This window comes from Ochotona princeps, chromosome 13 (assembly GCF_030435755.1).
Source record: "Ochotona princeps isolate mOchPri1 chromosome 13, mOchPri1.hap1, whole genome shotgun sequence".
Lineage (NCBI taxonomy): Eukaryota > Metazoa > Chordata > Mammalia > Lagomorpha > Ochotonidae > Ochotona > Ochotona princeps.
In genome coordinates, this window is record NC_080844.1 from 40615912 (window position 1) to 40633759 (window position 17848).

General features: G+C 42.3%; 1 protein-coding gene across 2 annotated transcripts in view; it reads right to left on the bottom strand.

Moving 5' to 3' along the window:
- The window catches only part of NOC3L (NOC3 like DNA replication regulator), a 48295-nt gene that overhangs the window by 12166 nt on the left and 18281 nt on the right, over positions 1 to 17848 (bottom strand). For both annotated transcript variants that reach the window (XM_058671019.1, XM_058671018.1), the window contains exons 7-13: positions 17299 to 17460; positions 17022 to 17115; positions 15028 to 15203; positions 14214 to 14342; positions 12582 to 12713; positions 3155 to 3235; positions 2729 to 2829 (exon numbers count right to left, since the gene is read on the bottom strand). In XM_058671019.1, the coding sequence (XP_058527002.1) occupies positions 2729 to 2829; positions 3155 to 3235; positions 12582 to 12713; positions 14214 to 14342; positions 15028 to 15203; positions 17022 to 17115; positions 17299 to 17460 (875 nt within the window). The remainder of the gene's footprint in view (positions 1 to 2728; positions 2830 to 3154; positions 3236 to 12581; positions 12714 to 14213; positions 14343 to 15027; positions 15204 to 17021; positions 17116 to 17298; positions 17461 to 17848) is intronic.

The window sequence follows — 17848 nt, forward strand, 5'->3', positions numbered from 1 at the left end:
CCTTGGGACCCTGCACCCATGTGGGAGACCTGGAAAGAAGTTCCTGGCTCCTGGCTCCAGATCGGCACAGCACCGGCTGTTATGGTCACTTGGGGAGTGAATCATTGGACGGAAGATCTTCCTCTCTGTCTCTCCTCCTCTCTGTATATCCTACTTTGTAATAAAATATAAAATAAATCTTCAAAAAAAAAAAAAAACCCTGCTATACCACAGCACTTAGCCCCTCTCTTTCTGCCTCTCAAATATTTTTAAAATAGTGATAATAACAAAATCTGGTATCTAGCCTAGGCTCTACCACTAATTACCTATGTGCTTCCCAAAAAAGTTACTCAAGCATCCTGGACTTCCATTTCTAGAAATAACAGAGCACCAATAGCATTGAAGACCAAGAATCACCTGGGCTACGAACTACGAGTACTCTGTATGATAAACCAGACACTGAGTAGAACAAAGTCAGGACATCCTCCAGGATTAGTGAAGAGTCTTTGACCCTATGTAACTCTTCTGGGTCCCCAACCTGGGCACAGGGGTCCAAGCACTTAGGCCATCTTCCACTGATTTCCCAGAAACATTAGCAGGAAGCTAGATTGGAACAGACAGAACTCATGTAAGATGCCAGCGCTGCAGGCGGAGGTTTTACGTGCTAGGCTACAATGCAGGCCCCAGCCATCTGTTCTAGTAAGACACACAAGTACAAAATACACACAGATAAATAGATGCAAAAGAATATTTAGGTGTAACAGAAGAGACTGGTCAAATGATGTAATTCAAATCCATAATAGACTATAATGAATTCTAAAAATTAAGTTATCTATACGTGTAACCTGTAAAGATATCCCAAGTAACTGGTAGGAGGGTAAAAAAGCAAACTACAGAGCCTCATACCTAGCATGATTCAGTCTGAGACAAGAGAGGCAGATAGGCACATGTGTACACAAAAGATCTTTTTCAAAAAGTTGTTGAAAAAAGTATAAACTGCACAGAAAACTTCAAAAATTTTAAACCAAAATAAACTTTTTGGGTCACTGTATTTAGTTTTATTTGACAGAAAAAGTTGCCAATTGCTAGTTCACTCCCCAAGTGCCCCCATGCATGAACAGCACAGGAAAGCGATGTAACTGGGTGGGAACACAACCCGGATCTCGGATATGTATGGCAGAGACCCCACTTCTTAGCTCATCACCACGGCCTGACAGGGGTCGCAAGGAAAATGCTGGATTCAAGAGCTGAAGCCCAGGCAGCAAAGTCAAGGACACAGGCATCCTAACCCACGTCTCCACCGCAGGATAAATGCCTCCACACCATTCATCCACTGTGTCACTTCCCAAATGGCCACAACAGCCAGGTCCAAACAAGACCAAAGCCAAGAGCCAGTAACTCATCTCTCTCTCCTTTTAAAACTGCACCTGCTTCTCAAGATTTGTTTATACTAAAGGCAGAATTACACAGAGAAAAAGCCAGATCTCCCCTCTGCTAATTTACTCTCCAAATAACCAAAATGATCAGGACTGAGCCAGGCCAAATCCAGGAAGCCAGAAGCTTCACCTTACTCTTCCAAGCTGGGGTTGAGGCACAAGGAGTTAGACCAGGACCATCTTACTGCTTTCCCAGACACATCAGCAAGGAGCGAAGTCAGAAGTGAAGCAGCCATAACCTGAACCAGCACACACATGGGAGACTGGAATTGCAAGCAGTGGCTCAACTTGCAAAGACACAATACAAAGACCTCTGTCAGCAGGAACAGATTATGCAGACTAGGGAGATGATGTGCAAGCTGGGTTAAAATGCACAGCCGTGACTGGCATGAGCCACTCCAAGTGTAATGCTAGATTCCAGCATGATGGCTCAATGGCTAAATCTTCACCTTGTAAGCAGTGGGATACTATACGGATGTCGGTTCAAGTCTTGGCTACTCTACTTCCACTCTCTATTATGGCCTGGGAAGGCAACAGAAGATGGCCCAAAGCTTGAGAGCCAGTACCCACGTAGGAGACAAAAAGAAGGTATTAGCTTTAGATCGGCACATTGGCACAGGGGAATGAACCATAGGATGGAAGATCTGTCTCTTCTCTCTCATTAATCTAATCTGCCTTTACAATAAAAATAAATAAATCTGGGTCTGGCACAATATGTGGCTACAAGTCCTTGCCTTGCATGTGCCAGGATCCCATAAGGATGCTGGTTCATATCCTGATTGCTCCAGCTCCCTGCTTGTGGCCTGGGAAAGCAAAGATGTCCCAAAGCCTTGGGAACCTGTATCCACGTGAGAGACCCAGAAAAAGCTGCTGGCTTCTGGCTCCTAGCTTCAGATCAGCTCAGCTCCAGCCACTGCAGTCACTTGGGGAGTGAACCAGCAGATGGAAGACCTCTGTCTCTGTATATCCTTCTCTCTGTAAAATCCAATAAATCTCCAAAAAATATTTAATAAATAAGTAAATATTTAAAAAAAGCTATGATGCTAGAGAAATATAAATTACATAGTGAAAAGAACCAAGACATGAACCTTAGGGATGCCTGGCATTCACTGAGCTAAAGAAAATAACTATTGCAGATGTTAAAAACACTGTTGAGGTGAGAAAACCAAGAGTCCACTGTTACAGATTCAGTGCTACAGACAGAGGAAACAGAAGTGAGGACCCTGGATTACCAGTGAAACTTCTAAACTTCTGGACTACCTTGGTCTTATTAAGTGATAAATCGAAAAGGTTTTAACCTACACAGCCCTTACTTGGCAAGTCCTTCCAGCACCGCTGGCAGGAGAGGTGATCTCTGTGCCTTCTTCAATATTCTGAAGTATGTTACAAACACAATATTCAGAGTTTCTGTGTGCTGACAGATGAAACAGACAAAATAATGTTAGCACAATCTGGTCCATTTCCTCCTGAGTTAACAAATAGCCACTTTCAGAGCTTGATCTTGTCTTTCCCTTTCCACCCTTCCCTGCAAGTCCGTATTCGGGATTTTAACAGAATGAGCATATTCTGTTACTTCATAGAGATTGCACTGATCATATCATGGTTTCTTGCATATCATAAAATTCACATACCTAAGTCTAATGAAGTAAACCAAATTTATACAGCTAAAAATTAAGACAACAAATTTATTGCTAAAACCAGAACATTTTTAAAGTATGCTAGATTGTGAAACTGCCTACCAATTTAAGTTTCTTCTCAGCACTCTCTGAAGCTTCCGCCTCCAAAAGCTCCCGCTCCAGTTTCTCTTCTGCTTTCTTCCACTGAAAATAGATTTGGGGTGGGGAGAGTGAGGAAGAGTATGTACCACTACATGAAAACAGCAGAGTACACAAATGTTAAAAAAAAATTGAATACTACAACATTATTTTAAATGCAAATGTAAGCAAAAACAGAAAAACACAGTATGCATATACAAACCAAATTCATGTGGTAGCTGCAAGCACATAAAATGTCCACCCTTTTATACATAATTTATTTCTTTACAATAACTAAATCTATTAATAACTTCATTCTGAATGGTTGTTATGAGATACACTATCACTTTCTACAACTTCAATTTAAAATTTTCAGAGTTAAGCCCTGAAATAATATCTACAGTGAAAATAATCTATAACATGGAAGCCAGTTGTCAATAATACTTTCAGCCTAGCCTTGTGGTAAATCCTCTTAAACCATCACTTGCAACATTAGCCATCCCAAGAGAGCACCTTTTCAAGTCCCAGCCGCACACCTCCCACCCATCGTCCTGCTAACATGTCTGGGAAGGTAGCAAACCATGCTCCAAGCGCTTGCAATCCTGGCACCCACGTGGGAGCCTGGATAGAATTCCTGACCTTGGATTTCAATCTCACCCAACCCTGGCTGCTGTGGGCATTTAGGAAGGAAACCAGCAGAGATATCTCTGTCTCCCTGTCACTCTGACTTGGAAATAAATTCATCTTAAAAAAAAAAAAAGTACAACCATATACAAAGAAAAAAAAACCCAGATACTTCAGAAATTCAGTAGAATACTTCAACTTTTGAATGCTGTGAGAGCAGCAAATAATGGTTGCTAAACTGGAGCTTCTGGAGTAAACTAGTAAAGTTCTTTCACTGTTAATATCTCTTAACTCCCACTACAAAAGTCTTCAGTACATGCGCTGCTAAAGCAAGTACTACCAAAAATATTCAGTGTTGGGCCTGGCACAGTAGCCTAGCAGCTAAAGTTCTTGCCTTGCTTGCACCGGGATCCCATATGCATTCCAACTTGTGTCCTGGAGATGCTGCTTGCCATCCAGCTACCTGTGACCTGGGAAAGCAGTCGAGGGCGGTCCAAAACCTTAGGACCCTGCACCCACATGGCAGACCTGCAAGAAGCCCTGGCTCCAGATCGACTCAACTCCGGCCACTGTGGCCACCTGGGGAGTGAATCAATGAACGGTAGATCTTCCTCGCTGTCCTCTCTGTGTATCTCACTTTCCAATAAAAATAAATGAATCTTAAAAAAAAAAGATTCAAAATGTTGGCACATTTTTAATCTTTGCAATTTCCTTCACAACAGATATCCAAAGCTATTATTAGTACAATAGGTGTAACTGATACTACCTTCATTTGCTTGTAATTATTAAAATGTCTATTTTGATGACTTTCATATTTTCCAAAATTAACCCAACTTGAGTAGATATCCATAAAAATTATTTTGTATCAGCACAAAGCAATTAGATACAGCAAACTGTTTAGAAATATTTTGATAAAACGAAAACGGCAATAACAAAGATGCTGAGGTAGCAACAACTGTTCATAAAACATGCTAGGCAAGGGCCCGGTGGCGTGGCCTAGCGGCCAAAGTCCTCGCCTTGAACGCCCCGGGATCCCATATGGGCGCCGGTTCTAATCCCGGCAGCTCCACTTCCCACCCAGCTCCCTGCTTGTGGCCTGAGAAAGCAGGAGAGGACGGCCCAATGCATTGGGACCCTGCACCCGCGTGGGAGACCTGGAAGAGGTTCCAGGCTTCGGATTGGCACATACTGGCCGTTATGGCTCACTTGGGGAGTAAATCATCGGACGAAAGTTCTTCCTCTCTGTCTCTCCTCCTCTTTGTATATCTGACTTTGTAATAAAAATAAATCTTAAAAAAAAAAAAATGCTAGGCAATACAAATACTAAATGATTTCTACACATCATTGCAAACGCATAATCACCAAGCAACATAGCTATGACTATTATTTGCTCCATTTTTTGAAAAAAAAAAAAATTTAAATTTCAGTAAATAAACAAATGCCTGGAATTTTAACACAAGTTTAAAAAGCAAGCCAATAAACAAACATGATTCAGTTCACAGCAGCTCATTTTGCAGCCACCTTCACACGAACTCATGCTCTGTACTGAGCAAAACTGTGTGTACCATGGGATTCTAAATTGATCTAAAGGCCTACGTATGACAACCACATGGCACAGTAACATTCACCTACTGCTCCCCTGCCAGTAATTATCAGTTCAAGCTGAATCAAGGAAACACTTTATTGCTGCAGTGGGGGAAAAATTTTCTAAACATTAGATTTCAAAACGTTCATTTTTATGATTTAATTGAATTTTACCCATGTCAATTACAATTTTTAAGACTTTTTTCAAAACATAATATTTTTTTTTAATTGCAAAGACAGATTTACAGAGAAAAATCTTCTGTCCACTGGTTTACTCTCCAAGTGGCTGGAACTGAGCTAATCCGAAGCCTGGATTTTCTTCTGGGTCTCCCAGTGGTGCAGGGCCCCAAGGTCTTGGGTCATCTTCTACTGCTTTCCCAGGCCATAAGCAGGGGGCTGGATGGAAAGTAGAGCAGCCGAGACATGAACCGGAACCCATATGGGATCCTCACAGACACAAGGCAAGGACTTAGCCTCTAAGGCTATGGCGCAGGGTCCTAAAGATTTATTATTTGAAAGTTTTACAGGAGAGGACTGAGAGATCTTCTACTAGCTGGTTCTCTCCCCAGATGGCTGCAATGCCCACAGCAGAGCCAATCTGAAGCCAGAAACTTCTTCCAGATCGCCCATGTGGGTGTCCATGTCAAATAATAGTACCACCAACGAGGCTTAGCCTACTACACCACAGCATCAGCTCCAAATACCATGATTTTAAGCCAAGATCCAACCAATTAAGCACTTTAAATGCTAGGATGCCTTACTATGTGGAAGAACTGTTAACAGATCTGAAGGAAAATATAGACTCTAATACAGAGGGAGACCTTGACAATGCATTTGCCCCAGTGGACAGATCGACAAGACAGAAACTCACCAGGGAAACAAGAGAGCTTACCTAGACAACAGAACAAATGGACTCAACTGACCGGTCTTACGTGTGTAAGGACTGGCAACCCATTTGGGGCCGTTTCATGTACCGGCTGCTCCACTTCCCATTTGGGGAGTGAACCAGCAAATGGAAGATTTTCCTATTTCTCCTCCTCTCTGAAAATCAGCCTTTGCAATGAAAACAAATATTTTTAAAATAAAATAATAAAAATGAAAACAGATGGTCTTAATTGATATCTACAGAACCTTTTTTTTTTTAAGATTTATTTATTTTTATTACAAAGTCAGATATACAGAGAGGAGGAGAGACAGAGAGGAAGCTCTTCCGTCCGATGATTCACTCCCCAACTGAGCCACAACAGCCGGTGCTGCGCCGATCCGAACCCGGGAACCAAGAACCTCTTCTGGTCTCCCACACAGGTTCAGGGTCCCAAAGCACTGGGCCGTCCTCTCCTGCTTTCCCAGGCCACAAGCAGGGAGCTGGATGGGAAGTGGAGCTGCCAGGATTAGAACTGGCGGCCATATGGGATCCCGGGGCGTTCAAGGCGAGGACTTTGGCCGCTGGGCCACGCCGGGCCCTCTACAGAACCTTTCGTCCTACAGACACATAACACACTGTTTTTCATCAGCACATGGAACAGTTTCCAGGACCAGACACAGTATAGCGCCAGAAAACAAGCATCAGCAAATTATAAAAAACTGAAATCCTACCATGCATTTGCTCAGTCCAGAAAGGAACTGAAACTAACAGCAAGTCAAAATATCCCAAAAATGTACAAACACGAGGAAACTAAACATTGTGCTGAATGAACAATGGGTTATATTATAAACCAGAAAGGAAATTTTAAAAAATTTCTTGGACTAAACAAAGGCATCAACAAAACGCATTAAAATTTGTGGAAAAGAGCAAAGGCAGTCATGAGAGGGAAGTTCAGTGCAATCAGTGCCTACATCTGGAAACTAGAAAGACCCTAGACACAAGCTAAGTATAAATCTGAAGGAACTGCAAAAGAACACAGCAAAATAAACCCAAGATTAGCAGAAAAGATGAAATAATTAAAATAAAATAGAAAACAAAAGAATACATAAGAAAAAGAGATGGTCCTTTGAAAAAAATCTGTAACATAGAAATGGCACTAGCCTGACCACTCAGAAAGGAGAAGAAATCAATAAAATCAAGAAAAAGGAAATATAACAGACACATACACAGAATAATCAGGAACTATTATATATATATCCTGATATGTCAACAAATCAGAAGACCTAGAAGAAACGGATAGATATTTGGACACATACAAGTTAACAAAAACAGAAGGTAACTGAAATCCTAAACATACTGTAACCAGGACATAAATTGAATCAGCAATTAAACCCCCCTCAGCAGGCCCAGCACAATAGCTCAGTAGCTAAATCCTTGCCTTCTATGCGCTGAGATCCCACATGGGTGCCAGTTCATGTCTCAGCTGCTCCACTTCCCTTCCAGCTCCCTGTTTGTGCCCTGGAAAAGCAACAGAGGATGGCATAAAGCCCTAGGACCCTGTACCTGCAAGGGAGACTCAGAAGACACTTCTAACTCCTTGCTCCTGGCACATGGCTTCAAATGAGCTCAGCTCCAGCCACTGCAGCCACTTGGGGAGTGAACTAACAGAACGCATGATCCTTCTCTCAATATCTCCTCTCTGTAAATCTGCCTTTCAATAAAAATGAGTAAATTAAAAAAAAAAAGGTGCAAGACTGGGTTCCTTCACTGTTGAATTCTACCAAATATTCCAAGAACAATGAACCTAATTATCCACAAACTATTCAAAATAATAGGAACTCAATCTTTCCAAACTCTATGAAGTCAAAACCATATTAATATCAAAGCCAGACACAACAGAAAAAGAGAACTACAAACTGCTATCCCTGACTAACAGACACAAAAATCCTCAACAAAGCAGCAGCCAACAGATTCCAACAATACATCAGACACATCATTCACTGGGATCAGGTGGGCTTTAATCCTGGCCTGCAGGGTTGATTTAACATATGCAAATCAAATAAACATGATACACAATAAAATGAGTAAAAAGTAAGTGCTCATCTCAATAGATGCAGAGCAAGCATTTGATCAAATCCAACACCATTTCATACTAAAAGCTCTAAGCAAGATTGGCACAGAAGGCATATTCTACAACAAAATCAACGTAGTATATAAAAATCCAGTGCCAGCATCATAATGAAAGGGGAAGAGCTAGAAGCCTTTCCACTAAGATCTGGAACTCGACAAGAATGTCCTCTTTCATCATTGCTATTCAACATAGTATTGGAAGACCCAGCTAGAGCTATCAGAAAAAAAAAAAAGGAATTCAAATGGAAGAGGTGAAAGTCAAATTATCCTGCTACACAGATGACATGATCTGAACATAGGAGAAGCCAAAGACTCAACTAAGAGACTACTGGAACTCAGTTTGGTAAGGTAGCTGGATACAAATATAAAATGGATTACTTTAGTATACACAGTGACATGGCTGAGAAAGAAGCTATAAGAACGGTCCCATTCAGGAATAAACCTAAACAAGCATGTGATTGACCTCTACAATGAAATTAAGACACTGAAATGTGGGAGAAATGCACCACGCTATGGATCACGGATCGGCAAAATTAACATCAACAAATGTCCATATGACCAACAGTAATACACAGATTCAGTGCAATCCCAAAGAAAATCACAACTTTCTTCTCAGAACTAGAAAAGAGGATGCAAAAATTCATCTGGAAACATAAGACCAGCAATAGCCAAAGCAATCTAGTTAGCTGAAACACAAAAAGAAAACTGGAGGAATACTATATTAGATTTCAAAACACAGTACAGGTAACACAGGGAATGCTGTAAGACATAGGCCTACGCAAAGATTTTTAGAAGACACCAAAAACACAGGTGGTTAAAATCAAAACAAACAAACGGGACTACATTGAAGAAGCTTCTGTACAGTCTATGAGGAAAGACAACCAACAGAATGGGAGAAAAATTTACACACTACGCAACAGCTAGGAGACCAACACCCAAAATCTACAATATGAGCCAGCGTGACAGTTCAACTGTCTAATCCTCCACCTTCAAGTATCAGCATCCCACAGGAGTATTGGTTCATGTCCCAGCTGCTCAACTTCCCTTCCAGCCCCCTGCTTATGGCTGGGAAAGCAGTAGAGGACAGCCCAAAGCCTTGGGACCTGCATACATTAGAAGATCAGAGAGAAGCTCTTGGTTCCTGGTTTTGGATTAGCTCAGCTCTGGCTGTTGCACTCATTTGGGGAATAAACCAACAGATGGAAAATCTGTGGCTCTGTCTCCTCTTTGTAAATCTGCCTTTCCAATAAAAATAAATTTTGTTTTAAAGATTTATTTATTTTTATTCGAAAGGCAGATATACAGAGAGAAGGAGAGACAGAAAGGAAGATCTTCCATCTGATGGTTCACTCCCCAAGCGGCCGCAACGGCTAGAGCTGAGCCAATCCGAAGCCAGGAGCCAGGAACCTCTTCCAAGTCTCCCACGTGGATGCAGGATCCCAAGGCTTTGGGCCATCTTCGACTGCTTTCTCAGGCCACAAGCAGGGAGCTGGATGGGAAGTAGAGCTGCTGGGATTAGAACTGGCGTCCATATGGGATCCTGGCACTTACAAGGTGAGGACTTTAACCACTACGCTATCGCTCCGGGCCCTGAAAATACATCTTTAAAAACTTTTTATACAATGTAATTAATGAATTAAAAAAAAAAAAAAGTTAAAAATAGCAAAGTAACTGTTAAGACAAAAGATATGAATAGGCATTTTTCAAAATAAGAGACTTGGGCCCAGCATGGTGGATTAATGGCTGAGCTCCGTACCTTGCACGTGCCTAGATCCCTAATGGGTGCCAGTTCTAATCCCGGCTGCCCCACTTCCCATCCAGCTCCCTGCTTGTGACCTGAGAAAGCAGTCGAGGATGGCCCAAAGCATTGGGACTCCGCACCCGTGTGGGAGACCTGGAAGAGGCTCCAGGTTCCTGGCTTCGGTTCGGCACAGCTCCAGCTGTTGCAGTCACTTGGGTAGTAAATCAACGGATGCAAGATCTTCCTCTCTGTATATCTGACTTATCGATAAAAACAAAATCTTAAAGAAAAAGAAAAACCACTCAATGGGCTAAGACGCCACATCTACTGCCACGCATGAGAATCAGAATGGGTGCAGGCCAGCCAAGCTAGGTTGCAGCACTAACTGCCAATTACTGGGACTGGGTGCAAATCTTGTCAGGCTGGACCTCAGTATACCCTGGCAAGTGCAAGAGCCTGCACTGGGAGTGGGCCTAAAGTGCACCTCCTCCTACGCTATAGATTCTGCTGGCGAATGAAAGAACCAGGGCTGGGGTCAGGGCAGGTTAGACTGGGCAGCAGCACCCTCTGGCATATGTGTGCACCAGATCTGGGATGGGTGGCACTGAGCCTGCAGCACCCATGGGTATGCACAAGAGCCAGACGTCACGCAAGACAGGTTGGGCTAGGTCACATCACAAGCCAGCACACTCAACAACCAGGACTACAGGCAAGCCTAGAAGGGGGTATGAGGGATTGCCCCACTAGGCTGCAGCCCACTGGTATGCCTGAGGTGTGGTAGGTTAGGCTGGGCTGGGCTGGGCGGCAGCACCCATTCGTTTACATGACAAATGAGGTTAGGGCCAAACTGACCAGGCAGCTGCATCCACCAATATGTACACTGGCTAGTGTGGCTGACAGACCAAACCTGACCACTAACTAGCTGGCACACATTAAAGTCTAAGGTCACTCCAGGAGCTGTTTCTTCAGGGACCTCCCAGCTAGATGGCTGGACTCAAACTCTAACCAGAGGGAAAATCACAATATATGTGGTCCAATCTTGGATTGCGTGTATTAGAACTGAGCCTCCTTGGTTGCTGCTTAGTGTGCAGTAGACAGCATTCCCAAATGCACACGGGGTACATGACAGTCAGCTCATCTAGGCCAGCAGAAGACATCGAGCGAGTTGTCAGAATATGGAAAGCAGAACAGGATGGAAAATGATCTTGGCCAAGCTTTCCAGCAAGTGTCTGGGTCTGTGGATGCACTGAAGTGGACTTAGTCAGCCAAGAGACCTTGCAAAGATTTATACAACCCTGGTGCAGCAAAGCTGATGACATCTCAGAATTATCAACACCACCCTTGGAACATTCTTTCCACATCAGGGTCTCTAAAGCGTCATCAAATGATCACCCCCCACCCCGATGCTGACGTAGTTTCACAGCAAGGAGTGGACCTCATCCACACTGTGGACACAGGCGAAAAGAAAAGGACTGAAAAATTTGTCCCACATTTTCCTCCATACCTCAACTCTTCCCACCCTATCAGAGGCCCACATAGGCATGCACCTCAACCTTATAACTAGCAAAAACAAAACTTTTTAAATGCACAGGTTCCCTAGCTATTAGGGAAATGCAATTAAAAAATGGCCTACACACAGAAATGAGGAAACAACAACTGCTGGCAAAGATGTAGGTAAAAAGGAATCCTAATCCACCGCTGGTAGGAGTGTAAATTAGTGCAACCAATATGGAACTCAGTATGCACAGTGCTAAGACAAATGCAAATTGGTCTGTCATATGACCCAGCTTTCCCACTGCAGGGAATATATCCAAAGGAAATTAAATCTGCACAGGAGAGAACAATCTGCAATCCTATATTTATAGCAGCGCAATTCACAAGAGCAAAGGCATGGGAACCCAAATGCCTTCAACAGATGGATGGATAAAAATACTGTGGTACATCTACTCTATGGAATACTACTCAGTCGTAAGAAAAATGAATGGAATCCTACCATTTGCAACAAAAATGGTCCCAACTAGAGACCATCATGCTTAGTAAAATATGCCAGTCCAAAAAGGACAAATATCACATTTTCTGATATAAGACAGATTTTAGGCAAAGTGCAAAGTAAAGGTATTCAAATATATCCATATATTCCCACAGAGGAATATACAATGACGTCTCTACTGCTGAATAAAAGTAGGACTCCCATTTTGAAACCCATCAGCATGATACCAGATCTTGTACTTGACCTGTACGACCACATAATGATACATTTAAATAGCAGAAAGTTGATCTTGTAGCTGTTACTAAGGAACTATACTACTACCATAATTTGAGGAGTAATAGTGAGGTGATGGGAAAATCGGGAAGGAACGGGAGAAATGGAGGGTCAGGGAAGAATCCCCTATACCCACAAAACTGTATTGTGGTAAATAATAAATACACTTTTTAGAAAACACTTTAAAAAAGAAAATAAATCAAACCTTTCTCTGCATTCGCGATAGCGTTTTTCTCTTCTCCTTGAAAGTCATGAACTTTTTTGGTTTATTAATGTCCTCAGTATCTTTCTTTACTTCTACTTCCTTTATTCTTAGGCACAAAAATGTGTTTAACATCTAAGGTAGACAAACAATACAAATATAGTGTAACATTTATTATGTCATAAAAATGAATACAGAAAAAATGCATTTCACAATTTTATTTCCTTCATCCATACACCATGCAAAAACTTGGAAAGATTTTTTTGTCACATTGTAACAGTCCTTATTTTATTAATCGTTTTTAGTAATTTCGGTCTATGAAAAGACAATAATACCTGGCTAAAAAATGTTTGCAGTTTAATGGATATAAAGGCAATACATTATCTGGCATTGGTGGTCAGAATTATGAAGAATTATGTAGGTCAGGAAAGGTCTGGTTACTATCGAGGAGATAACAATGAACACACTTCTAATCTAGCTTTAACTTACCAAATTAAGCATGCTCAAAGATCCAATATGAAAAGCAAAAAGTTGTGCTCACCTAAGCCACAGAGACGAGCAATGAGCACATTCCCAGGGAACTGACAGAAAGTTTTTAAAGAGGTGACAGACCAGAAAATATGTAGGTCAGTGAGGAAAGAGGACAAATACATTGACATGGCCATCTGTACTGCCAACCAAGCTTGCATCGCACAGCCTGCTGGGAAATGCCATCTTCTCAAGGCAAGGCAGGAGAAGCTGCCACGGCTTCCTGCCACCCATTCCACAGCTCCCCACTGACTGCGTGGCTCAGAGTGGCTATGCTATTCTGAACAGAAAAGCCACTTTGCCCCCCTGCCTTCCCACACTCTCCCAAAATGACAGTCTCAGCTGGGTTTGGCAGAGTCCAGGCTGAACTCTGCTGTTGTGCTCTGACTCAGTAGACAGCAACCCATCACACTGCTGCCAGTTAGGGCAACTTACAGAGCCAAGAGCAGATCCCCTGCCTCCTGCAACTGGGGTGCTCCCAAGGCAAGCCCCCCACTGTTCACTCACTCTGCATAATCCAGGAGTTTCTTGAGGCTGGCACCAGTAGAAGTCCATAGAAACACAGAATCGACCTCCTCCGCACCTCCTAGCTCAGAGTTCCAGACCCAGACCCTGGCACGGCACTTGCACAGTGCAAGAGAAAGGGGGCGGGCAGGGGGAAGCAGCTGCACCAGGTCTTGTGGAACCAGGACTGCTCATGTTGGGTTTTACAATTTCTGGAGTAATCTGCCCTCACTCCGGGTATCTACAACGCTCCACTACAGCTCCCTGCCTCAGGCACGCGGTTACAGTCATCCCAAACACCTGCCTCTCACCCTGAGTGCTCTGGGTAATAACCCCACTGTGTCCCAACACCAAGGCTGTAACAATCGTTACTGATCTCCTCCAACTCACTAGAACCTACCTGATGGGACGTATGGAGAGACCCGCCGGTATTCCTCACCTCTGGATCCACACCTCACAGAAACAAACCACACCTTACCAGTGCTTATATTTAAAATATGATTTGCTTTTCCCTTTTACTTCACACAAATGCATTAATATATGCTACATAATAATTGACTGTAATTTAAAACAAAAAACTGCAAAGTAGGGAAGAAGGCTTACCTCTGGCCTGACTTCATAATTTCTGCCCTTCACAAAACCAGAAATCACTTTAATTACACCAAGAGAAGCTTGGCCTAATTTATCTTGTTTAAAGAGTTTCTTTACTGCCTCACAACACATTTCAGACACCTGAAAAATAAAATGTGACATTAAACCAGTGCCGCTCAAGCTTGGACATTCTGACATTGGGCTAAATGATTCCTGGCTGGGGAAGGAGTAACTCTGCCTTACACTATGTTCAAAAGCCTCCCTGACCCTCACCTAGCTGACACCAGCAGTTTCCCTCACCTAACCAAAACCAGGACTAACAAAAAGTCCCTTGAACCCTGCCAATTTTCCTTGGGGGGTGAAGATGCCTTTTGTTGAGGCCCACTACAGTAAGTTTATGTTCAAAAGGCAGTTTTCAGAGCCAGAGTTTGGCTGAGTTGCTAGGCTAGTTAATATTCCCAGTGTCCCCCACTGCACCATCTGGGTAAGGGCTGGCTCCAGCTCCTGAATCCAGCTTCCTGCTTATGCAGATGCCAGCAGGCAACTCACACAGCTCAGGTGGTGGGCTTTCTGCCCACTATGTGGGAGACCTGGAGGGCATTCAAAGCTCCAGGCTCTGCCCCAGCATAGCTCTCATTATTGCAGTCTTCTCAAGAGTAAACCAACTGGAAAAAGCTCATTCTCTCAAAGAATTTAAAAAGACACAGTGTTTAATACATTGACACTATTTAACCAACAAACCATAGTTCCAAAAAAACTTTGTGGAAAAAAGAAATCACAGTGTATAATTAAGGACAATCGCAGCATTCACTTAGAAGCCACCTACCGATTTTGACACATCATTCATGAGAGGGACAATTAATACAATGATGTTGTTGTGAAAATTAAAATGGGGTAGTGCCACCAGCAGCTCGCACAGGCTCTTCACAGCCACTTCTGCTAGTCCTCGGTATGCCTTTAAGGAAATGACATTACTTTTCTTCAGCTTCCTTTGCTTCCAATCTGAAAGATAACTATAGTTCCTCACTTACTGGCAAAACTTCAAAACAACCGATATTATAACAAATGCTTGTTTTACTAAAATTTTCAAATATCTAAACAAAGAAGAATTAAAACAAACAAAAATCACCTTTAGGGACAGCACCAGGATCCAATTTTGAGGCCAGTTTGGATCCTGGGTGCTCCACTACAGGTCCAACTCCCTAATGTGCCTGGAAAAACAGTGGAGGATGGCCCACCTGCTTCAGCCCCTGCTATCCACATGAGAGACCTGGCTGAAGTCCTGGCCATCAGTCTGGTCCAGCCCCAAGTGCTGCAGCCATTTGGGGAGTGAACCAGCACACAAAAGAATCCTTCTCTCTTCTCTCTGCCTTTCAAATAAATAAATCATTACAAAAATAAAATTAAAACTGCATAATGGCTCAGTCTGCCCAGGAATGGTTCACATCTGTCCGAGTCCAATGTGGATGGTGACTGAGCCTTTGAAGTGTGACTAGCCCAAAAGTGCATAAAGTGTAAATATGCACATTTTAAGCTTAGCACAAAAAATAAAAAACTAAGACATCTCACAAATTTAACAAAATCTAACTCCATGTTGAAACTAAAACACATAAATTTACTTTTAATTTGTCTTACTACTTTTTGCATGCTTTTCCGCTCACGACTTTTAAATTACACAAATACTTATGTTGTATTTCTACTTGACTCTGCTGAACTGCATAAAGCACCCGGGCCTATCTTTGGGAAACAAAAGCTTTGTTAGCAGGCAGGTCCTGGATGGAATGTCAGGGCACAGAATCAGTTCCCATGTCATCCACAGCCACTGCTACCCTACTATATTCTACTACTCTACCACCTTTCTTAGGCCAACAGGACTCAGTAGTTCTGTTTCAGCAGATAGCAATTATGTGTCTTTGAGGCCTACTACTAAACAGAAGAAGCCAGGCAGGTCACATGAAGGCACTGGGCCTAGGTAACCAATGCCCTTTCTTCATGCATGTCTCAAGTTCTTGCTATTACCTGTCTTATCTAAAAAGGTTTCACAGACTAATTTGTCATGTTGAATAACTAACTCATAAGCCCATTTCTAAAGCACTCACATCATTTCTAACTATTTTTCCTCCCTAACACATCCAAATAAGAAACGGAAACAGGGCCCGTACAATAGCGTAGGGGTTAAAGTCTTCGCCTTGCACAAGCCGGGATCCCATATGGGTGCCGGTTCTAATCCCAGTGCCCTGCTTCCCTTCCAGCTCCCTGCTTGTGGCTTGGAAAGCAGTCGAGGACGGCCCAAAGCCTTGGGACCCTGCACCCACGTGGGAGACCTGGAAGAGCTCCTGGCTCCTGGCTTCGGAGTGGCTCAGCTCCAGCCGTTGCAGTTGCGGCTGCTGGGAGAGTGAACCATCGGATGGAAGATCTTCTTCTCTGTCTCTCCTCCTCTCTGTATATCCGCCTTTCCAATAAAAAAAAAAAATCCCTCCTGTTCATAATTCGAGACGTATAATTACTTGCTAGCTAAACAGCCTACAGCAAAAACATTAATACTAACAACTGGTAAAATATACACTAGACAAAGTTCTAAATACTCTATACGTACAATTCCATTACTTCTTACAATAATCCCATGGAGTACAGACAGAAAAACACAGCACCGAAAGTAATCTATCCACCATGCAGGGGTGGTAGGTGATAAACCTAGGTTTTGCATCTAGGAAATCTGACACTATACACCTGCCTCTCACTAAACAAAACAAAATACAGAATTTACCTGCACGATCAAGGCTAAATAAGTTACATACTTCTAAGATATACTTAATATACCTTTAATCATTTGCTCCAGATTTTCTAAATAAAATTTGTATTGGCTAACCAAGCCTTCTTCAAATTCTCTTAACTTCTGGGTTTCTTTACGGATCTAAAAAGAACCAAAAGATCAATCATTTTTAAAAATCATAAATTTAAAATCTGTTAACACAAAATCTGAGAGCCCACTATGTCAAGTGCTGATAAAAGAATTAATACAAGAAAAACCAAATAACTACTTCCCTCCCCAAGATTTCACACTTTTCACCTTCCTATAATCATTACCCAGGATTACCTTGGAAGATTTTTCTGCTTCTGTTAGGGGTCGAATTTTATAGGAAGGAGTAATATCCTTAAATAACTCCATCAGAGAAACGATTACCAGCTTCCGAACAGTAACAGCCACATCAGGATCTTGCTCCATTAGCATAGATCGTAATTCTTTAAGTTTCTTAATCTGTTAAAGAAACAATTTATAAGCCTGATGAAACCATGACAGAATCATCATGAACAAACAACACAAGAGCACCACATCAGCTTCAACAGGTAGAATTCACACGACTCAGTGACTCTAACTAAGCCACACAAAACTTCAGATACTCTTTACCAAAAGATTTATCACTGAAGTTATAAGGTAGTCATTTTTAAAATGATTTTTCTTATTTGAAAAGGCAGAGTGACAGAAAAACCGAGAAGGAGATAGACAAAGCCAGCTTCTTTTTTTTTTTTTTAAGATATCTTTATTTTTATTACAAAGTCAAATATATAGAGAGGAGAGACAGGAAGATCTTCCATCCGATGTTTCACTCCCCAAGTGACCACAATGGCCGGTGCTGCACCAATCC